This window comes from Cariama cristata, unplaced genomic scaffold, assembly GCF_000690535.1.
Source record: "Cariama cristata isolate BGI_N322 unplaced genomic scaffold, ASM69053v1 scaffold4546, whole genome shotgun sequence".
In the NCBI taxonomy this organism is placed as follows: Eukaryota; Metazoa; Chordata; class Aves; order Cariamiformes; family Cariamidae; genus Cariama; species Cariama cristata.
Window position 1 is genome coordinate 50,205 of NW_009622620.1, and position 26,003 is coordinate 76,207.

A 26,003-nucleotide genomic window follows, 5' to 3' on the forward strand; every position below is an offset into this window, starting at 1 on the left:
CCCAAAGCATTGAAATTGCCTCCTTTATCTTAAGGAAAAAAAAGTCAAAAGCACAAAAAGCATTTTGGTCAAATTTGATGTTACAAAACATTTTTATATTTATTTAATATCACGTTCTCCTACTCTGTAGTTATACTGTATATTTTCTGAAAAAATAATATGCAAACAGATTATTGCATAACACGTCTCTTCCAAATTAGCCCAGAAATATTCACTAAATTAATTTTTAACACAATAAGAAAAGTGTTTTAATATTTTACGTTTGAATTCCAGAGAGTTTTATCACATAAGATATTCTGTGGAAAGCAGCACCTACTTACTTCTTTGTAAGCCATTATGAAGATGGAACTGGCCTCTCAGACAAAATAACATAGCTGATTAAAACACAAGTTGAATAAAGAAGCTCACTGAGTGGGTTCTTGCAGAGTGAGTATTTCACTTGGCTGTGTGTGTGGAATATTTTGCATAATGGTCTACAGACCTCCTAGGATTTTGCTGTTACAGAATATACATATACATAGTGCTGAGACACAGAGAAGTGGTATTTCACATTATGTCTATGCCTGTTTAGGGCTCACTGTCTATGTGGAATGAGTAAAAGTAATATTAAAAGAAAATAATTATTAAACAGAAAATATTTCATTATGCAAACAAAGAAAAATACTGTATTTTAGTTTAGAGACAGTTCAAGCATATACAGCATATACATAACAAAGCTCAGGCGTTTCCTTTTTTTGTTTTGTATTAGCTAAAGAAGCAGTCATGAAACTGTTGTATATTGGCTTAAAACTTGACAACCACCTAGTGCATTCTTCTTGCTCACCTTTTAAAAATACACAATCTGAGATGGATACATTGCACTGCTGGAGTTTACAATATATATTTCAAATTTACAAAAATACAGAAAAAACAAGATTTCTTGCACTCAGATACTGAGCATTAACCCTTTGAGTACTAATTCCCACCTGCAACACTGCAGAACACATTCATCTGACTTACATGTTTTTATAATATTCTAACAATTATAATTGTCAACTTTATGTACACTATTAGGAAATGCATTCCTACCAATTAGGAAAATTACCAATTTTAGGGAAAAAAGGTAGAGAGTAATAGACTGCTAATAACAGAAAAATAATGGGCTGAAGTATGTGAAGATTTCTGCAACATATACACAGAGAATCACAGACTGATGATCTCTCAAGGGAATTTTCTATTTCCTCTCTGCAGCAATGTAGCAATTACATAAGCCTGTGTTAAGATATGACAGCAAACTTTCTCATGTGGCCACAAGGAATTGTGCTTTTTCTCTTAGTTATGGATGAATTGCTCACTTTCCACTGTAGATATTTTTCTCTCAGCTCTATGCTCCTATTCACTTTCTGCAATCCATTATTAATCTGCACCCTACCCATTTGAAAAAAGTGGTTTTATTTCATATAGGGATAATTATGATGCAATTCTGTACTGTGAGTTGATGCTTTGTGTCCAGATGTTCATGGAAACATGAAAAAATTTCTTGCCAAGAGCCTTGTAAATACAGAATGGTACTGACTCTGGAACACCCTACAATTCAGCAGAAATCATGAACATAAAGAACTTTTCTGAAGGTCAAATTTGCATTAAAGGATGATGACAATCTGAAATTTGCTAGAGGAGGAAATGGGTTTTCAGAAAGCAAACGGTGAAATTAATAGATGGACTCTAAGAAGGTGTGTTTTTGGAAAATGATTGAACTTTCTCTTTCCTGAAAACTCTGGACTACATTGATCATGTAACTAAATAGACAATATCATATATACAGTGTCTCTGAACTAGAATAAGCTACTTTAAGAAAATAACTGTAGTCCTCAAAGAGTTAATGATAAAACTGCTCTACCTTCACAGATGTGGAAAGGTTATCGTGAAACAGCTTACAGATCTGTTCAAAAGGCATACTTTACAAAGAAGTGTAAAACTTGTTGAGACAATTGCTATTACACTGCACAGTGTCACATACAATGAGTAGTGCATGCTCTGTAAAGACATTAGAGTGGACCCTTATCAAAGCTATCATATAACCTTATACAAAGGATTGTGCCACTTAAACTAGTGCAGAGTGATTTTTTTTCTGTAGATTTATAATGCTTTAGATTAATATCGATAGGGTTTTTCACAGCCTTGTACAACACTTTTTTTTTGTTCTTTTTTTTACACATGTAACACTAGAAAACAGCAAATGGTATATCCTGACGTATGTCATGCAAAATACAACCAATACAGCACCATCGATGTAACAGAGACAATACCTAGCACTTCTTTCCAACAAGAAAAAGGACAGAACAGAGACTGTACATTACACGACTTTACAGGCCATATGCTACAGAAGATCTTTAGAGGCAGTATCACTTTTGTAGATCTAAAAAGCTGTAATTTTATAAAATCCTGTTTATCATTTCTACCATAGTCACTTCTGATTAAAATCCATGGCACAGTAATAATATTTTGCTACAAAAATAAATAAGTAAAAGTTTAAGATGCTGATATGTTTATAAAAAGTGTCTGATGTTACTACAGAACAAAAGTGAAAACAATGAATGAAAATGATGTCTTTCTAAAGAGATGTTGTTCCGTGTAACAAAAGGATATTGCCTCTCATATTCAATTGTCTAGACTTCATTTTCTAATTATCTTTCAGAATAATTTTATAACTTTATTTTAAAAATAACCTCACTTTAAAACTTTCACTATCTCTCTCTTTTAGACCTCTATTAAGAAAATGGAAATAAAGATGGAAAAGCTGTACAATTTACTGATGAGCTACACAAATATGTCACCTTATTTAGTTTGGAATAAAAACAAAGATAACAATGGTTTAGGGGAAAAAACATGTTATGATGGCCCATGAACTACACAGTAGTTTCATTTTTCCAAGGGCCAGTTTTGATATTTCCTGTACTATCTGAGCTGTATATCATGGCTTCATGCACGTTTCCCTTGAGAATTCCGTTGTGATTCGTCGTATTAAACGGCAATGACTGTGTCCGTGGGTGCATTTCAAAATGAGCTGGATGGTGCACAGTGTCACTTTCTGGCATTTTAGCACAACTATATATTACAGTACTTGCGTCGCTACTTTCAGGCTGGTTGACAGTAGGATACGGATCACTTTTTGAGCAGCAGGCCCGTCTGTGACCTGACTGGCTGTCATGTGTACTGTGGGGACTGTCTGTATGTGAGCTGTGGATGCTGCCATCGATACTTGAAGGAATGTGATAGGCATATTCTCTTTCACCTGCAGACCTATGCCGACTGAAATAACGTGGCTTAGTTCTGCTTTTCAGACATCTATGAATGTGCATATTGGGTCTGAAGGTTCCCTCATTGTGGACATGAATGTGAGCTTCATCATCAAGTAGCTGATCACAGTGCATTTTTGCACAGCATGGTGTCACGGGCGAAAGGCAGTTAACATGATTTTGAACTGCTTGTAAGTTAGTAAGTTTGCAGTGGCTAGCCGCTGGATGATTAAACACAGCTGACTTGTTGGGACATGGTGATTCCTGAAGACATGGTGCATGAACTTGAGTGTCACCATTGACATTAACCTTTGGGCGTACATTAACTTGGACAGAATAGGTGTTTCTTCTAGATGGGCAACAGGACCACCAGCAATGCCACACATCATCTCGCTTTGCACAGTGATGGATCAGGATGAAAAGCCCCAAGGTCACACAGAAGGCTCCATAAAGACAGCTAAATATCATATCCAAGAAATGACCTTGAGAGACTGCAAGTGCTCCAAAGGTCCAAGTGGCAGTAAACAGGAACAAAGTGAATGCTGCGGCTCGAAGCTGAGCCTTGAATGAATGCTCATTTTCCAATAAGGAAGAAGAAATCATGGAACAGGTTGCCTGGGGAACAGACACAGAGTCTGTAATATGACCATGGCCCACCTCAGTACTTGGCATTCTCGGCAGATCTTCTGTTTTTTCCTTTAACTCATACTTGCGTTCAGGATGGCGCTTCAGTTGCACGTACGTGCAGAGGAAGTAAACACAGGTAACTAGCACAATGAATGCTACTGGCCCATAAAAAGCACCGAGACTAGGCTCCCATGCCATCCAGCAACTGAAAACAACAAAAAAAAAGAGTCAAGAACATTTTATAGCCCACATTAGATGTGATGGACAACCGACTGATGTCAATCTGGGCTTTCTGACTAACTTGCATGACCCAACAGTGTCTCAGAAGTTCAGATATGTTCGTTGTGGAGAAAGGGAGTGTGTCTTTAATATCAGTTACGCTGAGGCATCACTTTCATATTTTTTAATGGAATAAAATGTCTAGTGTAACTTACAGGATATTAAAGCCAAAAATTTCCAAGAAATGTAGGTCAGTTTAGAATCTAGAATTGCAGTGAAGTGTAAGACTATTTATGTCAACCCTTTTTTCTACTATTAAAAATGTCAGTGCTAATACTTTGATTAAAAAGCAAATGAGGCATAGTTTATACAATCTGTGTGAGCAATAGAAATGTACAGATTTCAATGGTTTGTACCAATGAATATTGATACAAACTTTTAAGCCTGAAGATTGTTCTTACAGAATTTTCTTGTTGCCAAAGTAGAGAACAGCCTGAGTAATAAATGAGGTTGAAAAAAGATTTCCAGTTGAACAGTCACCGCTTTCTGCAGTGAGCAGACCCAAAAGATAAGTGCCATTTGTGAATTCTGCACTGTTTCTGCAATTCCTGGGAGTTAATTTACATCAATTTGAATGTCCTCAGAAAAATTAAGGAAATTGATGGTCTCTTTGTGATATACTGGTAGCATAATATTATTATAGCATGGATGATTATTTGCTAGGCTTTAAATAACATAACCATAACTGTTTTAGAGCAGCTTAAAGTAGTTCACAGGCCAGTATGAGCTGAATAAGCTTCAGTCAGCTGCATAATTTAGTAGCAGTCTAACAGGACTGTCCTGAGGATGAATGATCTAATCAAAGAAACATGGGGCAAGAAAACACTTCTGGCTAACGAAATCCCAGATGGAAACTGGAGGAGAAGGAATTATTTGCCTGTTTTTTACACTTCTCTATGATCTGCTTTTAGCCATGGTTACATACAGGGAACTGAGCTGGTGGTATAAGTTAGTACAGCTGTTACTAGGTTCTTATACTCTAAATATTGCATCGATTTCTGGAAAGAGGAGTAAGTTACTTTCCTTTTCTGTTGGACTAGGACAAGAAGTAATGGGCTTAAACTACAGCAAGAAAGATTTAAATTAGATTTTTCCAAAAGTTTCCTAGCTGTTATGACAATTAGGATAACAAGCTCTTGGAATAAACTGTGGTCTATCCATTATTGGAGCATTTAAAGCAACTCAGATAAGTACCTGTCAGGATTGGTTTGGATATAGCTAATTTCTCACTGGGTCAGAAAGACAGACCAGGTGATCTGTCATGATCCATTCCAGCTCTAAAAGTGAAATTGTGTGACACTTCATACTCATTTAGGCGTGTGCGATTTGTTGCAGTCACTCCAATACAGCGAGGAACCTTCTGATACCACATTCTTGTCAAGCCAGGAATCATCTATAACTTAACTTACTATAAAAGGGGCAGAAGGAGTTCTTCTCCCAGGCTGAGAACCTCTCAGCTAAAAAGAGGCAGTCCCACTGGATATTTATCACAAGAAACTGCAGAATAACTACTTCAAATTTTTAAAATCTGAACCTTGAACAAAAACATACACACATTTATTAATAAACTTAGAGACACTCCAAGGAGTATATATTTTGCTGTCAGACATGCACATGAAAAGATTCCCTGAAAGATATTTGTGGAAAGATAGGTAAGTTACCACCTATTTCTAATTGGAAAAGCAGAGAGCACAAAGCTACATGAATACTTGAAGTACATTTGAATGCTGCATATTTGATGCAAAGTGGAGAATGGAAAGCTCCCCAGTGGAACAGTCTCTTGGGATACTCTTATTTCAAGTGGAATCTCATTGTGGATCACTTAAAAAATCAGTTCTGTAAAAAAAATATTCAAGTTTGTGCATCTACACTTACTGTACTAATACTATTAGAAATGAATAAGGCATATAACTCACTATGCTGTTATTGAATTAGAAGCTGTCTTTTTATTCAGCCTTATAACCATCCCTCACCTGTTTTCTGTACAGACTGTGGTACTAGGTATTGATTTGCTACAATGAACATGATTAAACAAGTATAACCTCTGTAACTGTACCAAAATGAAAAATGTCTCACATTTATTAACATAAATAATTGAGTCTTTTAATATACTGTTGATTATAAGTAATTGTCTAATTGGATAAGTTTGAATAAATATATGAATATGAGTTGGGCCCTAGGCAGAGTAAACAGTTAGCCATGGTATGTACTAATTTATTACCAGAATTTAAATTTCAATTACCTATAAAAATGCCTTTAAGGAGCCAAATGCTTACTTACAAGCCATTCTCCTTTGTTTCCATTTTTCTTACCCAGAACATAACTAGTTTCAAATGTATTACAATAGATGCTCAAAGCAGTAACTAAGAGGTATGTCCTCCAGAGTACTAGTGCTGGCAGAGTACCAATATATCCGTTAGTGTGCCAGTCATTGCCATGCTGACCTTTTACACAGAATGTGTTTAACTTTGCAGTCTGATTCACTTTCTGCTACACTTTTATGGAAAGACTTATTGTGCTTTATTGAATTCTCATGTTTCATGCCAAGAATTAATAACAATGTGATACCTGGACAGCTTGTGGAGGTATACTGAAAACTAACATGCTAGTACACTTGAGAGCTATGCGACGATTGCAAAACATTGTGACTGGAACATTTCCAGTGGTAAAAATCCAAAATAATTGGATTTTAAGGGAGAGATGGGGGTGGAGAAGGTGAGGGAGGGATTTTTAGTTATCCTTTTTTCACATAATTATTTATAAATTACTTTAAGTCACTTGAAGGTTAGGAATTCAGGTAGATAATGAATTGAAAGTATTTAATTAATTAGTAGCTCCATTAAACATGCTATCCATTAGATATTTTTAATATCCTTTCACTTATTCAGATGTAAATGGAGAATAATTCTCTAAATGAAAAGTGATTCTTAGACAGTTGTCACCATTTAAGGCTGGGCCAAACCGGGACAATAGTAATGGAATCAAATTGGTAGATGTGAGGCAGCAAGCCCTAGATTAAGACATCGCTCTTTCATAGCTATTATTTAATAAAATTTTATAGCAAATATAATCCCAAATGGCATGTCTGTACTCTTTACAATGTCAGTTACATTTATCAGCATAAGAAAGAGAACATGTTTTCCTTAAAGGTGTTATGATAATAGTTTATACTTACTATGGTGCATTGCCTTCAATCCCATAATTATTAATATTGGTTGCTGCTGTAATCCCACATATAATGAAAGGAACTCCACCACTAATCAGGTAAAATCTGTTGAGAGATAATAACCGATATTTTAATTTGCCGGATCTGTAGTTGATTACTGCTTTTTAAAATAATTGTACCTTTTTGAAGTATTTTGAGTCTACAATATTGCTGAAACATTAAACATGTCCCTAAAACCAGAAAAGCAAAGAATGATGTATCTGTGACAATAAACACTGTGCTTTATGAAGCAAACAGCAGAAAGCTTAATATTTAATATTTATATGGACCCACTTTTAACAATCTCTTGACTTATGTCTTTAGTAAACTTAGTTACTTTTGCAGTCATATGAAGAACAAAACCTTGTCTAATGAAAGAACCTACATCTCAAATAAAGTTATTCCATTCACCTAAATATTTATATTTAATAGTTATTAAATATGTAAGCATTATAAATTAAGAATATTCAGACAAAGCGGCTGTATTCACTTTAACCTGAAAATGTTCCCAGGGAAATTCAGGAAATCTCAGGAACATTTTTCTAACTCTTGGATGACAAAAAACCCAAAGTTCAGTTAGGCAAAGAGAAAGGGGCAGTCCACTTGGTAAAATGTTTTTTTTTTCTGCACAGAGGAGCAATCTGGAGAAATCAGGAGGATTAAATATCTCTTTGCATATACCACGCTTTTCTTCACTCATTGGATACCCAGTCTTGCAAATGCATTAAAATGTGAGGGCCTCTAAGACTTCAGCAAGATCTCATAAATATCCAAGAAGAGTGTTAACCTAAGTGTTAATCTTTCTGTAAAGACTTGTATTCTAAGACTGAAAGCACATGGTTTCACACCCCTTTAACTGGTTAAATGCCATTGACTACTTGGAAGCAGCAGTCATTCCAATGTGTGATCATTAGGCTACATGAAAGTCCTAGGGGATGTCTCACTGAAGTTGGCATTCTGCATGCCTATGTCCAAATTCAGCAAAATAAACCATCATCGTATTTTCCATTTATACAAGCAAAACACAAAATTATGCATGGTGCCCAGCACTTCCACCACTGCGGTCTCAGAGGTAGAGAGCACCAGCCTGGAAGGAATGCTGCTCAGTGACAAAAGGGAAAATGTTCCACCCCACCTAGAAGCTCAGCTGGTTCTCTGAACATCCTGACTCATTTCGTGGTTTAACCAATGCTCTTCTGTCAGTAGACAAAATTAGTTTCTTTTCAACCCACTCCTCTGGTGCAGGAAACAGTATGCAGGGATACAGACACTTCCCAATCACTGCTATTACATTGTCCATCAGGACTAACAGGAAGCTGATAATGTGTGGGACACTTTCTGACCAGAATCTAGCCATTGTTTTCTATAACGTGTTATAAATATTGAGAAATATTACAGTCATTGCAAAGCAGGATTTTTACAGAAACAAAATTATAGTAAGATTAAATAAATCAGCATTTAAATCAAACCCAGAATTAGCGTTAGAATTTCTTTTCCCCACTTCCTTCCAAAGTAGAATTAGAGGCCAGGCATCAGAAAATTTCATGTTAACATTTGCAGGCAATCTTTGTCCTAATGGTCTAAGCAGTAAACAGAGCAGAGAAAATCATCCTCCACATTCATCAAAAAGCCCTTGGGATTTTATAACTTCAAAGTCATCAAGCATATATTTTTTTCTCCAAACTTGGCTTATTCTGTAGAGCCCAACAAATTCCAATGAACAAGCTGCCTCCTTACAAAATCCATTCATTCACTGCCGTTTAATGATTGTACATATCTTTTGACTTGAGCATGTTCAATAAGCTAGCTTAATAGCTTATTATTATTTTTAACAAAGACATGTTCAACGACATTTTTGAAATTCAGGAAATTACTAGGGTAAGCAATGAGGCATAGAAAAGTTAATCAAAATTTATCTAAGAAATAGTAAGGAGCAGAAAAATAGGAATACAGAAGCAAGTATAGGAAACTGCACTTCAAACTCATCTGAAGTGATTACACCATAGAATTTACCTACAATACAACCTATAATTTCATTTTTTGCAGTGCTGCCACTTTTTACAGATTGGCTACATACATTTAAATCATGTCCTTATCTAAAGTCTCAGGCAAGCCAGTATTTGGGTGTTAGATAATCTACTTCATATCTCACACTTTCAGCAGGCTGCTGAACACTACAACAGTAGGATCAGATGTTCTGGAAGCACTTAGCTACACAGTGCTTCAGAAATGTGGCAAAATCTAGCCAAATTTCTGTCCTGGTTCATTGCTAAGAGAAAGAAAATACATTCTAGAAATGACATAAGGTGAAGTCAAATGGTTTCGGTGTACCTGAGGTGCACTGTGCTGATATCCAGCAGAGCACACTGCCTGCCCTATCTCAATGAAAAAAAAAGTAAAATAGCAAATAGAAATGATAGTGTATATAAATGATTCTTCATTGGTGGATTTGGGATTCGTGAAGGGAAAAAAAGTCTGCCAAATAGAAGAAAAGTCAGCAAGAGAGGAATGTGTTTAAAATGGAGTGAACAGAAAATATAATCAAAGATATGGAACTTAAATTGTAAGAGCAGGAGTGCATACTCTTGCTTATTTGTGTGAGCTCACAGATACCTTAAACAGTATATAAAGAAGAAAAGGCCACACTGGAAAGTGACCAAAGAGACGAAACATTGTTCAAGAAGATCCATATCCATGTCAGTTGTGAGGAAGTACACTTAAAATTAAGAAATTTAGACCAGTCCGTCCAAACATTAGTTTCTGTGCAATCATTGGTTTTTATCAATTTCTTCTTTCTTACCCGGATGAGATGATTAGGACAAATGATTTTGAAGAAAAAGCTGAAGTAGAATTGATAGAGCATTAATAAAAAGTGAAGAAAATGCAGATAATAAATAGCTATGCTTCATACGTCTAGAAAACCTTTTATCTAAGAGAATCAAAGTGCTTTATAACATTAATTAATTTAACCTTACAGCTCCCTGTGTGGTCGATAAACATTATCATCCCTGTTGTACAGATGAGAAAGCAAGCAAGAAGAGATTAAGTGTTCAAGGTCATGCAGAAAATCTGTTTCAGAACAAGACTTCTTAATTCCCATCTTATGTTTAAACACAAAGCACCTCTCTACTACTGTAAACGAAGGGACTGGGCAAAACATGGCATGCAGGAGTTTGTCTTCAAGCCCAAGAAACATGATTGCCTCTCTGTGAGTTCAAGCAGGAGCAAGAAGAATATAATCGTATCTGAAGGATCCCCTTGTTAGGGTAGTTCCCTCCCAGTATTCACTAAGCCTTGCCAATGACTGTCTCCATGTTACTCCCTACAAAGCCTGAGTTGTGGAGGAGGAGCCTGTGCGTGCTGTTCCCTATGCAGCCCTAATACTAACATCCACTCATATTTCATATAGCCCTACCTGGGCATGTACACAAAGCAGATTTTCCAGACCAGTTAAAGTGGTCTAAGTGTAAGGGTTGTAACTGGAGAGACACTGGGTTCTGCTGCTTTTGCTGCTGCAGCCAACTTTCAGTGTCTTTCAGCCATACAAGAGCAAAAGTAAGGGGCGATGCTCCTGTCCAGTGATGCTCATTCACAGAACAATACAATAAAGCTGTACTGGAAAGACAAACCTTGTAGATTGAGCAAGTACATGCTTTTCAACCATCTTTTTTTCCCCTGTCAAGTATACTTTCTTATTTTGAAAATAATGATCAATCTTATTTCTATACTGTTTGCCTAACTTACCTTTACTACTTCCTCTCATGACTATCTTTTGGTTTTACAGCTTTAAAGGTCTATATCCTTTGGTTCAGTCACCAGCTTTTGTCTTCCAATTAACTTTTCTACTTCTGAGTTAATTTTCTAAATTTTCTTATTAAGCCAGTGGGCTGGCTCCTCTTCACAAAAGAACACGCAGTTACTCAGGACCCAGAGCCAATTTCATCTACTTGTGTTACTCTTCTACTATTCAAAACCACAAATCGTGATACTCAGACTACCAGTAATGAAACTCTGTAAGCAGTAAGAAGACAGAAGACCCCTGCTCTGACAGATGTGACTGTTATGATCGAGCCAGCTAACACGGAGGGTTTGGCTGTAGTCAAGATAGCCATGTATGCAAATCTTTAAAGGCAAACCACAGAGAGGAAATTAAAGGGTTTTTTCAGCTAAAATTTGATCTTGACAAGCAGTTAATTTATATACTATTTTAATATTGTTTTACAGGGAAAACTGTAAACTATCTGTGGGATAATTTGGAGCTTTGAAGCAATTGCCAAGCTGTTGCTTCAATAGCCCTTGGGAAGAGTTTTTAAAATTTGTACATTGTTGTTGCTGGCCACCCAGAGATGTCCTGATGATTCCTAGCAGGCTTTCACATCAGCATACATTTATTTACTGAAGCTCATTCTATCACATGTTCATTAATATTGTTATCCAAGCTAATTAGATTAAAGCTAGCCTAGTAGGCCTCAGCATGCTGCACCTGCACCTCCTGGCTGCAGTGTAGGCAACACTTAGGACCTGAAAACCAGGCTATGCAGACATGCTCAAAGGATGTGCAGTTAATTTGCTGGGGGCAAGGAATCATACTCATTGAACATTAGAGGGAACCCTTAAGTTCCTGCTGCAGGTGCTTGAGACCAGTAAGTACAGTATTTTTTATTACATGCACTGACATAAACACAAAAAAACCCCCAACAGAGCAGCAGACACTGCTTGAGGTGATGTCCCTCTGTTGGCATCATGGCTTACTGTTTTCCAGCTTCCTTTCAGCAAGAACTCCTCTTGTAAGGCAAATCCCTACCACAAAATACTGGGAGCTACATAGCCAATCTGATAGAAACAGGATAATGTCAGCAAGAATGACTGCAATAGCCTGCAGGCAGCATCCATTCTGCTAACTTAACATACAGTATATTCTTCTAAGTTTATTTCCATAAATATTACTCAGTAAGTCAGCAAGTAAAAGGAGAGTTCTACCAAGTGATGAATTTCTTGCTTGTCTGGCTATTGTCTAGCCCAAAATTGTTTCCAGACTCAGAACCTTGACTCTAGAATGAATTTTTCCAAAAAGGACCAGACCTTGGCTTTGTGGATGTAATGCAAGACTGATCTGAAGTTTTTTTCTGCAGAGGTTGGCAGAATGGCAATGTATCAGGAAGTGATTTAAGAGCGTCAAATAGCCTTCACTGCAGCCATTACTTGATTGAAATGTATGTATATTTAAAAGTGTTCCTCTCTGCATGCACAAGTCTAGAAAGGTACGTTAGATATATAAAGATACCAGTGAAACATTAATTTCTTGCCTTTTCCTCAGCTCAAAAAAAAAAAGATTCAGCTATTTAGCTCTACTTACTTCCAGGGCGCAGTTCTTATAGGAAGAGATGTCAATCTATTAGCCACTTGCAAAATAAACATCAAAATAAAAGAGGAGTCACAGCAAAATGACTTTCCCTTTTATTTTTCCTTGAGCTGGGATTTGATTTTAACATCTTTGTGAAAATAATCCATATAGAAAATGGTCATTAACTTCTGAGCTAACCAGATGCCACAGTTCAAGTACCCAGCGGGCAAGCAGACAGGTAAGTAGCTGCTCTGTAAAAAGCTGAATTTATGAGCCTGATTTTCAAATTATTCTTCCTGAATTTTTCATGCATCACATCATTTCATGGTCGTTTTTCCTGGGAATTTTGATAAAATAAAAAGATGACTTTGTAGAAATGACAGGATTTTGAAAATATATTTTTTACTTAAGAAAAAAAAAATTGTCATTTGAAATCCTATTCCCAGAGAGTCTTGACTTATGAACATATTTACAAATACTTCATTAGTTTTGCTTTATGGCCTTGCTGAAGGGAAATGGCCTATATTTATTAAGTGCTTCTTCCCTGTCTGCAAAGAAGAATATAAACATGGAGAATACACTAAAAAAAAAGAAAAAACAATCTACTAATAATGCTAAAATAAACTTTAAGATTGCAAGTCAAACTCTAAAAAGTAAATAAGAGCAGAATTAAGAGCTGTGTGAAAACTCTATTTAGCACGTTTATGTGGCAATATTGTTATTCTTTTTAACTGCCTGTTCACAGTCCATTTTTTTTTTCCATAACACATCTTACTTATCCAGCGCAGAAGGAACAAAGATCACTGGACAGGTAGTTATTCATCTTTCTATATAGCCCTTCTTTCTAGATATTTTTGCAAATTAAGAGCTTCATGAACATTAATTAATTCATCTTCATAATGTCTTTGTGAGAACGCATATAATCTTCTCCATTTAGAGGCAGAGATTAAAACACAGAGAGATGAATGACAAAACCATTAAGAAAAGTCTCTGCAGATTTGTTTGCTCAACCTAAGATGTCCAGGCCTCCATTTGACAAAACTAGGCTCTAATTTTTTATTAAAATGGGCCATGAGACAGGAGTTTAAATACTTTGCTGGATCTGCCCTTAGAGACTCACAATATGGGAACCTGGGCAATAAAGTGGGAGAATGTTAGTTGGTGTCAGAAGATATGAAACTTCACCTATCAAACAGCTTCAAAAACACTTGTGTCTCTCATGTGAGCCCACTGCACTAGATATTCATACTCACCTTCTCTTTGTTTCTGTCTATGTCAGATGATGGCTCATGCACTGCCAGTTAGGTAGTGTGACATACTCCAAGAGGATGTGCTGAAGCTATTTCTATTCGACTTCCTTGGTTAACACCCTTTGTGGCTAGTGTAGCCATTATGTCTACTTTGATATTTTGCAGATGAAAAGGAATTTACAGGCTGGCAGTACAGTTGCAGTTTGCTTTACCATGGCTCTGTAAGACAGTCTGAGCCAGCAAAGAGAACAGGGAAACAAAAATGCATATGTATAAAAAAAAATTCAGGAACTCAAAAGTGTTTAGAGAAATTTCAGAAAAAAAGAGAAGGGAGTTTCATTTACATACAGACAACTGTATTGTCTCTTGGTGAGTTAGACCAACTTGAAGAGCCATTGTAACTAAGAAGCAAGAGAGACCTTGCCTCTTTTTTTTTTTTTTCTATTTTATTGGAGAATGCCTTGGGGGCTGTTGGAAATCAAAAAAAGAGATTATTCTTACAGTGCATTCCATGCTGCAGTTCAGCTCTATTGACTTCTACTCCTGCTCAGGCTCAATGAATAAATAACTTAAGTCAGGGTAAGGAGGTACTCATGTTGAATGTACTTCTGAAGGAAAGAAGTAAGTAAAATATTAAGCAGCATATTGATGAGAAAGAAAATATATTTATTAGTATTTCTTAAAGAATCTATCCATATTTTTAAAAGTTTAAAAAGACGATAGAGCTCATAGAGAGAAAACTGTTTATGTTAACGCTTGGAGAGAAATATTAGGAGGAGAAATAATACTCATGCTTTGAGTATTTTCTATTTGCACAATTATTTTATCCCCAGGGAACACAACAGGCCTTTCAATTCTGTTTCCACAGTTAATTTCTCGTAGTAAAATGGCTAATACTCTTGTTCAGAGCCATTCATTGCTACCTCATTTTTCCAGACATTTGACTACTCTGGTGTAGAGCTATTAGCTGAAATTATTTTGCAGTTCCAGCCTACTGAATCAAACACAAATGCTTCACTGAGCATTGCAGTACACCTTTAGAAAGTAAATTACCATCAGGATGTCCTTCTTCCTTTCAAAGGGGAGAAAAGAACCATTAACCTATCAACCCTCATCAAGACAAGAAATTCTGGTAACAGCCTATATATGACAATGCCATTTTATATAATATGAAAGTGAAATGAAAAGTAAAGCATGCAAAGATAGTGATAAGTGCTGTACCCTTATATTGTCACATATTTAATACTTGATTCACATTATATTAGTATCAATATTTTATTACTGTCAGTAGAATCACCTTGAATTTTAAATAGAAAATATGGATTTCTTTGGTTTTACTTGACGCAATATTTCATTAAGCCTGCCAAAGGAGCCAAATGAAATGACTAGAAGGAGGAAATATATTTTAACTTGGATAAACTGTGAAAGTTACTCATGGGGATTGTGGTCTATGTTCTCCTACGACAAAATTTTGAAATCATATTTTTAAAAAGGAATTTATATAAATCCCATATTTTATTATGGCAGTCACCAACACAATTCCCTGAATCCCCCTGTGTTTTACGCATTGTTGAGTTTGACACTTGCTTTGTAGGCAACATTTTTTTTTTTTTAAAGAGAATGCTTTTCCTTCTGCAGTAATTTTTTAAAATTTCAAATGGACCAGTCAAGTCTTTGTTTTGTAATTTTTACTTCACCTGAAAATACACTATTTTCAACTTTCACAGGAAGAGAACCTTTGGGGAGTTTATTCAGAGGTTATTTATTCACTACTTGGTATATTTTTGGGTTTAGGTATAAAATTTATTTGCTGTATTAAAAGGAGATATTCTGAGACCTTATTTTTTATTATGAGCTATGTTGCCAATTTAGAGCTGAATAATTTTGATTGCATGAGTTTCACAGGTAATACGTAAAACTTTCCGTTTTCTAGAGAATAATACTCTTAGTTCTGTTTTCTGTTAAGGTCTTTCACTGTACATGCACAGAATGATTCAGAAGATATTCATGACCAAGCAATTGATGTAATGAAGACAGGGACTTTACTGGTAGACCCAGGTGACTTGTTCTTAGATTTGCTCAGCTGAGCATTCAAGACAGATGTGTGCAAACAGACAATGAAAAGAGAATATAGGAACTCCTGGGAAATATCTCTAGGGAGGACACGTTAATTCTCTTCTCCTAAATTCATTCTTCTTTTCCTTTTTCTCTTACATAAATCAATGATCTTATATGAAGGGCAAGATCTTTGCCCACAGTGCCAGAGGGAGCTGAAATTGTTTGGAAGGAAAATACAAGAAATACTTCAGAGATGTGAATTTCCACAAAAACTACATTGGTAATTTGCACATTTTTTTGCAAGCCTTGTATCTTTTGATGCAATATTAAGCCCCTGTTCCAGAGAGCAGGTGATAAAGAATCTCATCTTTCTCTACCGAACTTTCACATGGGCACAGAAACAACTGAAAGCTGACTTCCTACAGATTTTGTCTTACGACTGTCTTCAGTGTCTAAAAAGGTACAAGGTCCTCTTGAGAACTTTCCCATAGTTATGCCATCTCGCTATCATTTCAGCCTTCCTTTATGTTGAGATATTTACCTTTTTTATTCCCCTGCCCATCTAGTCATGTGGAACTTACAGGAGCTTAATGATCTCTATCCATCTCAGGTTGACTAGCCAAGTTATTAGACAGGGAAAGTCTCAATGACAGTCATATACTTAAACAAGTTGTTTCTTTAAGGAGATCATAATATAAATAAGAATAAATTTCCATTTTTCCATTACAGATATTTATAGGCAAAATGTGAAAAATGCGAACTTTAATGGCTTGAAAACTAGCAAATAGGAATCTTAAATTCACTGTTTTCAAAAAATGTCCTGATTTTTTACACTAATACCACAATTTTTAGTTTAGTTTACCAATTCTTGCATGATGAATGTTGGTGTTACTACTTACAGAGAGAAAACAGTAGCAAGAAAGCACAGCTCCAACAAGCTAAAAAGCATTTTTATCTCTCCTGCTGGCCCTGAAGCATTTCAAACATCTTATAAAGCCTGTTTGATTGATCCAGGCCATTAAAATAATGTGTTTAGGAAATTTTATGTTGCCCCATGAAATCTGCCATTTCTGAAAAAAAAAAATTGCCTTTCTTCAATGAAAATGAAAATTACAGCTTCACACATAATTGTATATAAAACTGCTGAATGCATCAGTTGGTTTCTTTCACATAACAGTGACTGGGTGGTTACTGTTATACAGCGTACTCTCAGAAATACTTTAGAATTATACATGTTCTGGCCACCATGTAACATACGTATTTTTAATATTTAAGAGATTAATATTTAATATATTCCTATGTCCTTATAAAGTGCTTTCTTATGAAGTTTACAGAACAATGGTAAATTTCAACTCTTTACCTAAATTTGTTCAGCCTATCTCAAGACATATTTATATTGTCTGTGTATAGATAACATATGGAGGTAGCTCTACTGGCTTTTAAGTACTAAAAATTCAAACCATTAAAGCATTCTTACTGTTTCTGAGGATTTTACCAATAAGGTAATAAACCCCTCATCTTCAAAATAGTGTTAAGGATTAGTTGCTAAATCCCCCAAATTAAACAGAGTTAGCATTTTAGGCTCCTGCATCTCTGGTTTTACAATTATGTGCTAATCACAATTAACTTCTACCTTCCATCTATTTAGGTAATTGAGTTTATTTTCAACTGCATGTATCTAAAATCTAATCACACAGCTAGAGCAAGATGTATCCTCAGGCAAAGTTGGAGGACAGTCTTGTTTAAGACACAAAGAAACCACACACTAAATAAAAATAATATCATTTTGATTATTAAATCTTCTTGGTCTTACAAGAAGTATTCACTCACAAACCCAGAGGGCCATTTAAAATTGAAAAGCATTTATGCAGAAGATCCATGGAAACCACAAAACCCTTTCTATTGAATCTTTCCAGCTACCAAGCTTTTATCTTCAACAAATCAAACCCACATTTTTAGAGAAAGATGAAACAGTTTCCTGAAAGGAATCATTTCTGATGTGAAAAGCATACAAGCAGGTTTAGAATTCCTCAGTAGGCCTGAAAGGAATTGTTTCTGATATGAAAAGTGTGCAAGCACGTTTTGAATTCCTCTAAAGTCCATATTCAGTGCACAGTAAAGGAAGGGACTCTGTGCTTTATTTTTGTTCCCATTTAAAAATATTTAGATTAATTTTTTTGAATACTTCTAATATTTTTAGGGTTTGCCATAGGTCATGAGTTAAGGAGGGGGCATCCCTGAAAGTTAAGAAAAATTAGTACCTCAAACGTCAAAGACAATTTATTTCACACATAATACTGCTTTTAATCACAAAGAAAGCCATACGGAAACATTTCAGGTGAAGTCAATGCAAGGCACAAATGTTAACAATCTAAGATACACCCTAAATGACATCAATTCTGGAGGCACTACATTTTTGCTTTATTTATCAAGACTGCACAATAAAAAAATCTAAAAAAAAATATTACATGTAAGGTGTCTGTAGAAGTTAAACATGGCACTTGTTCTTTTTTCATATTTCTACCCTCATATTGTCTTTGTTCACAAATACTTGTTGAGAAAAAGTATCTCAGTGCTTGCAGATAGCAGCAGAACAGAATAGAGTGCCTGCCTCAAGAATTAAATTGCACTCCACAAAGACTAGATTTACTGAAAATTTATGCACCAGAAATTGAAAATGGGAAGCTGCAAAGTGTAACTCAGGTAAAAAACCCAAACTATTTCCACTTAGGAATCCTTAGTAATGACAGCTTCATTTTCACATATTTCAACACTGTAGTATATCCCTCAGTTTTGCTGTTTGAAAGAAAGCTGCATTTCCTTTTTTTTATGGCTTAAGTATTAGCTGAACTAAGTAATTTTAAATCCATGTAGCAATAATTAATGTATTTGGATATTTTTCTAGAACAATAACCAACAGCCTTCACATCATTGAATACATCACATTTACGTTAGGGGATAAGAAAGTTCCCTACCTTCTTAATGCTACACACATTGAGTGGTCAGCGTGCACTGACCAAGATGAGCAAAAACCTACTATTCATAACAACATGCCCCGAGGCAAGAAACAATTTAAAGTTTACTTTGGTACACGGAACTACAAGTTACTTGATACAGTGAGCTATTATACCAAGTGAACTATTATACCTGCTCCTTTAAGTGACAGCGAGAGAAAACCATCTGTGAATACTGCCTGGACTCTATTCTGTGACGGGGACGACAGATTCTCTTTCCTTGAATTAGATGAGTAAGGGTGAGCCATCACACTTGAGTGCTGTAAGCACTGGATGTTCGGTATTCCAGTATTAGCACAAATGGTGCTAATTTCCTTATGAGGCAGGGATATTTTTGATTTCCAGGGATGAAAAATCACTTCCGTCACAACTCTATTTTATTCTTATTTCTGCAGTTTTTTAGAAATTTGTTAAACTTCTGGAAAGGCTAAAAGAGTTGGGACCAGAGAATCAGAATCAGAGTCCTCATGGACTGTGGCAGAATGAGGTGGCCACCACATGATGAGTTTATTTCACTATCCCTTATATTCTCTCATCAGTATTTTAGATACACTATGTGCAATTTGAAGGGAATTTCTTGTGTTTATAAACATGGTATTTATATATTTTTCATTATATAGCTATAAATTTTAACTTTACATTATATACCTATGAATTTTAATGATGTTCTGTTAAAATCATGGGCTTTTGTTCATGGGATTAAGAGTGATTTTTTTGTGTGCTTTATTTCAGACTAGGTTACAGCCCTTACATTTCATGTTTGTGGTCCATTCAAAATGAAAGCTAAAAGAAAACAGATCTAGGATGGGAGGAAGAAATTAGGTCCTTGGAGATTTTCAAAACTTGACTAGATGAGGCCCTGAGCTAACTTTTAAGTTGGAACTGCTTTGAGTGGAGAGATAAACTAGATGATTTACAGATGTTTCTGCCAAACTTATTTTTTTGATTCTATGATTAACTTATTATTCATTGTTACCTTTTCAGTCTTATAAAGGTTGACCCAGACCAGCTGTCAATGCTGAGAGAAGGGCTCTTTAAACCTACTGCTCTTCTAGTTTATATCACTGTGTAAATTGAAACATATGCAGTACTCAGAGTAGACTGATTCACAGGTGAGTAAGCATAGCTTGAAAATTCCTATAGCTGGAAGGCTATGTGCCTAGAGTTCTTTAGAAGACTGCAGTGTATTATTAAAATGCAACTGGGATAGGACACGACTGAGGTCAGAAAGAGACCCCACTTCACATCCCATCAACAATGCCTACAGCTGTGGTGGTAGCCAAGAATAGTTGCAAGAAAAGAAAAATTTATGCTGTGTATAAAATCTGTTATTGTATCAGACCAGTTGTGCATCCATTACTTAGGTAAGTGTTCTCACTGGCTTTAGTCAAGCTCTATATGAGTGAGATGCAGACTTGAATGATTTTGTACCACACAAATGCACTATTCTTTTGCAGAAACTAATCTACCCTCTAAAGATTCTTACCAAAGTTTCATCCTTACAGTTTGCAAAAAGGGAAAAGCTTACTTTTTCATGTTTGTTTTCATGGAGAAAACCTTGTATTAGGATTTATGCAATGTTATCCACTTCTACAAGCTCCAATTTATCATCTTGACAGATATCCAGGTAGTCGAGATCTTAAAATCTTACCAAGTAGGTGTTATTGAATGTAACAAGCAGCAGTGAAGCATTAAAGAATAATGGAAATAACTTTCCCTCATGGTTTTAGACTTCTGGTGTCTTTCTGTAACACTTTCTCCTTCATAATCCATAGGATTTAATTCAATCTGCTAATCTTGAGGCAGCAAAAAGCATTCTCTTTTGATGTTATACACAAAAGAAAGATTATGGATTACCCTGCTATTAAATCACAGACAAAATCTATTCAATTAACGACTTGACTCCAGAAAACCATGGAGATTTAGATTTATTGGTAAAAATTCAGGTTGATATTTTCTCCTTAATTCACCCTATTGAAGGGTAAGTAATTCCAAGTAAGAAACAAAGGTACAGTTGCATGAGTTCATGAGTGACAGTCCCAATTTTTAGATTTAAATTTGAGGGGATTTTGCTGTTGTCAGCTTTAGTCTTACTAAGTTGAGCTATGGGAAATATCACATACGCGATGATGGCATGAACATTTGCTTTTTCCTGTTGTTTAAAAACTGATACACACAGAAATCTATTTTGGGTGATCCCTATCCCAGATTTTAACCAGAAGCAAAACCAAAGCTTTTCCATCATATACAAAAAGGTGAAAGGGTAAGTTTCTAAAAAATCACAGGGTTTCTTGGAGCACTCAGCCAGAAGTGATCATGAAACTTTGAAAGAAAAGGACAAGCAGAGATAGAGAAGAGTTATCTTTATAGATAATAATTTAGAAATACTAATTAAAAGATAGAAATGACATGTCATTTCCGGAATGTTACTGTGTTAGTAATGCGGAAAAAGGACATCTGAAAAGGAATGAACAGCAGTCATTGCCATCTTCACAGAACTATAAGAGCATCTTGTTGCTCAGCTTTCTAGGTCAAAAGGCTGCCTAGCTTTGCTAGATACGATAATTGTTATCAGATTTGGCAATGACAGAACCTCAGAAAGAAGTGTTGGAAAACACTCTCTTAAATGCATGAAGAGGGAATATAGCTAGTTGATTGCTTCTTCAATATTGCTAATGGAAGACTAAGAGTCTATATGAGTAGACAAGTTTAATATCATTCTTATATGAGACAATAACAAGAGTATGATATACCACATTAAATAGTCCAAAATGCCTTACATATGAATTATAGCTAGCATGGGGTAGCTATTCTGAAAATAACAGTGGTAGTAATTTGCCCATGATTCCTGTTCCTTATCTTTTTGATTCATGGGAATGAGTTTTACTGACATCAGTAATCCCTGAAATCAAATTCCAAAGTGGTATGTATAAATATTTCTTGGAGATGAACTCTGCCTGTATAGGTACTTTTTTCCGGAGATGTCTGTAAACTCATCTAATATGAAGAAGCAGCAAGATCCTACAACTGACCGCTCATGACTCATATAATTAGCAAAACCCACAAATTCAGGGACCCTCCATAATCAACCTATAAAACCAATGATTGCAAAAGTAAAAGACTGGAAGATAAACTAAAGCCATAAATATATCTGAAGAAATTGTTATCTGCTCAGAGATTTATAAGCATATATTTATGGATAATGTTCTTGGTGAATTACCTATGTCTACTGACGTGACTACTTGTAATAAGCATAGCTACCAGTCAAGGCATGCTGGAACAGGGAACTACTTCTTACATTTCATCCAATTTACACAAAAACTGCATAGAATATTTGAAGGTAAATCTCTGAAATCTCCAATTTCTTGGCATTGCTCATAAATATTGAGAAGCAAACACATATGATCTTTAGTAATCATAGTTCTCCTACCTCCTAATCAATAGATGAAACAGTAACAAGGTATCTCGCACAATCAATAGATAAATAAGTCAAGTATCTCGTAGGCTCAGCTCTTCTTTCCTAGAAAACCTAAGCCAATGTTCACTTTCAGATAAACTGTTAAAATCTCGAATGATTCCCTGAGTACCAAGTGTGATCCAATAATAATTGCCTCACCCCTTTATCTGAGTGAGTACTCAATCAATATAGGCATAAAGTTTAATCTGGACATTCTATTTTGCTAAAGTATATAAAATGTTACGCATTTAAATTCTTCTAATCTGTATCATTAAAATTCCAGGGAATTTACTGAATTTTATTTGTAAGTAGCAATAAGCAATAATTTCCATCTATGAACCAAAATTTTCCTGTGATTAAATATGTGTAACTCCCAGTGATTCACTAAAAATCCGTTGTGGGTGTGGATGTTTCAGAGCAGAAGCTGGCCTAATTTTTTGTTATGTTTTTTATAGTAACATGGTACCTGAATAAAAATACCTGGAGGATCAGCAGCCAGTTTCTACAAGACTCATAACATTTCCAAACACTGAAGACATATTTGGAACACATTAGTTTCAAAGTCTCTTCTGTCAGAATTTGCTTGCATTATAAAACACAAGAGTTTCTTACGAGACCAACAAGGCTGTAGGAATTCAGTGGTAAACAAAGGTTTGAAAAATGAGAATACTATTAGGAAAAATGCTTGTTTTAAGAATAACAGAATTGTAGGGTGGGAATGAACAACAAGAGGTCATCTAGTCCACTCAAAAGCTCTGAGGCAGGGTCACATTAAACATCTATCATGACTGGCTTGGCTTCATCTCATCTGTGTTAACAAATTGCTTATGACAGTTTCCATAGCCTCCCAGGTAACCTGTTTTAATTGTCAACTATTCTCATATTTTAAAATCTTTTTCTAATATCAACTTATATACCCTTTATTGCAACTTAAGCTTATTATTTATTGTCCTGTCTTCAATAATTTCAGAGAATTTTATTATTAATACAATTGAAACATCTTATCAATGTTGTTATTAACACTCATAACTAGCAGTGAAGGTCTGCAACTTTCAAGTGATTTGAGTTCAGGTATTCCTTCTTTCTTCACACTTATGACTGTCATTGCAAATAAGGACTTAGAAGCTTTCTTTAAAAAGTTTAGGATGAGGGTTTCAAACAAAATCACATGAGTCCAGAAAGGCAAGCTCTAAACATAATATGAAATATCATGATTTTTCTGATGGTACTGCACAGATACTCTCCTTTTCCTTTCCCACCCTTTCAACTGTGGAACCTCTCAAGGAGTGTGTCTTGCCAACAGAGAAGTGATTTACTGTCCCATTAAGAAATATCAGCAATAGGGTTTGAACAGAAATTACAGAAGATAGATAAGTATAGATATGGACTTTTAAAATACACGATACCTTTTTTAGCTAACTTGAGTTTGCTTGTCTCTTACCTTGCCACAGGCCAGTGTTTTTCCCTTTCCATTTCCTTTATTAATATTATCACCATCTCAGATGTCCTCATGACTTCTGCTTTCCTGTGTTACAGTCTGTTTGATCTCTTTGAGACTTTCTACAGTTCTCTCTCTTTCTGTTGGCCTGCATTTTGTTTCAAGACTCATCCTTAGCTTAGTTTTTTTTAAAGCTTTCTTTGGAAACATTTTTGTGTCATTTTCACACTGATTCTCTATTTTATTCTAAGTCAGAATTTCATCTCCTGATGTACCTCTTGAACTCCTCTACTTCTCAGTTTCTGTACTTTCAATCATTCCACTGAGGTTCTCTCATTTACAACGTATGCTATTCTGCACAGGCAATTGTTCAACTGCCTCTGTAAAACACAACATATACTCATAGCACTTTATAAGGTCAAAAAATCAGAAGATCGATAGTCAGGAAATTCAGAATGCAAATTCTGAATACCTCCGCTGTACTGGAATTGTAATTTTTCCCATGGAAAAATACAAAGTTTAACTTGTTAAGTAAAAACAGCAGAGAAAAATACTGTGTATGTACAAGACCTATTCTACAGATAGGATCTGTCTTCCCTCTGCTATCATTTATGAACAATTGCAGGAACTCCACAGTAGATAATTTTGAAGTAATTGATCCAGAAAATGTTGCTGGATTATTCAGCATTGCTGTAGGAGATGTAGCTTTGAACAATGAGCTGCTTTTCACCCTACAACTTATGCACCTTGCTCCTGAAAACTACTTCATTACTTAATAGCCTTAGCAGTTGAAGGATGACTAAAATTGGTCCAAAGCCTGCTCAAAGTTCTAAACTGGTCTACTTTTATAACATTTTGAAAATCAAATTAAAAATACTCAGTCATACCCCGGGAGGATGCTTTCTTTCTAATGTCTTCTCATTTGGGGTTTTCAATGAAGAGTAAGTTGAAAAGAATCATGGACATTTCTAGTAATTGGCTTCAACAATTTAGGATGTACAAGGTCAAGGAGATCAATGGAGGTATATGTGTATTTTTCTGTGGTCTCTTAACTCAAACCCAAGTGAATTAACCTAATGAAACTTTTCCTGCCAAGACTTTTAAGTCCTCCTTCCAAATAGGTATAAACCAAGAGATTATCACACATATTTGGCAGGAAGTATGCATAGAATAAGTCAGGTCTGAAGCTGAATTTACAACAGTTACAGTTAAATATCCTCCAGCATATTTAATGTAATATGCATATCTGTAGATTTCACCAGTCTTGTTTGTCCAAGGAATATATTTTCATTTCCTTGAATTTTTCCATTTGTTAATAAAGAAAAATATTCTGAAATGTTAGAATTATGCATTTAAAACTATCATTGTTAAAAACATTTATCAACTTTATATGTGCATAAAAAGATGTATTTGTGTTTTATTGCTAGTTTATTTTAAGATAAACCATGAACTTTTTATTGTTTAGCATTTGCTCTTGGAATCTAACAATAACTTTAAGCCAAAATTACTTTATGGAATAGTGGCAATGCATAGGTAAAGCTAATAAGACTTATGTCATGCTATAATTTAAATGCATAGTGATTGTACTGTACTGCAATTATTACAGACTATTGAAAAATTCTATATTACACTAGTTGGTTGACTGCAGTGTTCTAGTTTCTGTGACACTGCAGTTTATCAGTCTGCACTACTTCACAAGTTTTCATGTCTTATGTTTTCTTCCAACATCACTACTATCATTACAGTTATGCTGGATGTTTATGGACACCCACTCAAAAGAGAGGTGTCCTGTAACAAGCTTTAAGTTCCATCTATCTCACATAACAATTTTAATAATAAAGAATTTGTATCTAATGTGACTCTGGCTTTATTTAAATAAAACAAATGCTTCATTTTAAAATTTTCTTAATAATAAATGAGTACAATCATCCACAATTAAAATTCAGATAGGCTTTTCTGTAACTGTGCAGATGGGAATGCTTAGTTCTTCGTCCATACTATGACAATAGACATGTTTGAAATTATCTTATGCGTTTCTCTTTGCAGCTTTTTT

The 26,003-nt window shown here is 35.3% G+C and overlaps 1 protein-coding gene across 1 annotated transcript in view; it reads right to left on the reverse strand.

Moving 5' to 3' along the window:
- Nucleotides 1–2,888: 2,888 nt before the first annotated feature.
- The window catches only part of LOC104163392 (probable G-protein coupled receptor 125), a 183,532-nt gene continuing 160,417 nt past the window's right edge, over nt 2,889–26,003 (reverse strand). The window contains exons 16-17 of the mRNA XM_009702393.1: nt 7,360–7,455; nt 2,889–4,110 (exon numbers count right to left, since the gene is read on the reverse strand). Coding sequence (XP_009700695.1) covers nt 2,889–4,110; nt 7,360–7,455 — 1,318 coding nt within the window. The remainder of the gene's footprint in view (nt 4,111–7,359; nt 7,456–26,003) is intronic.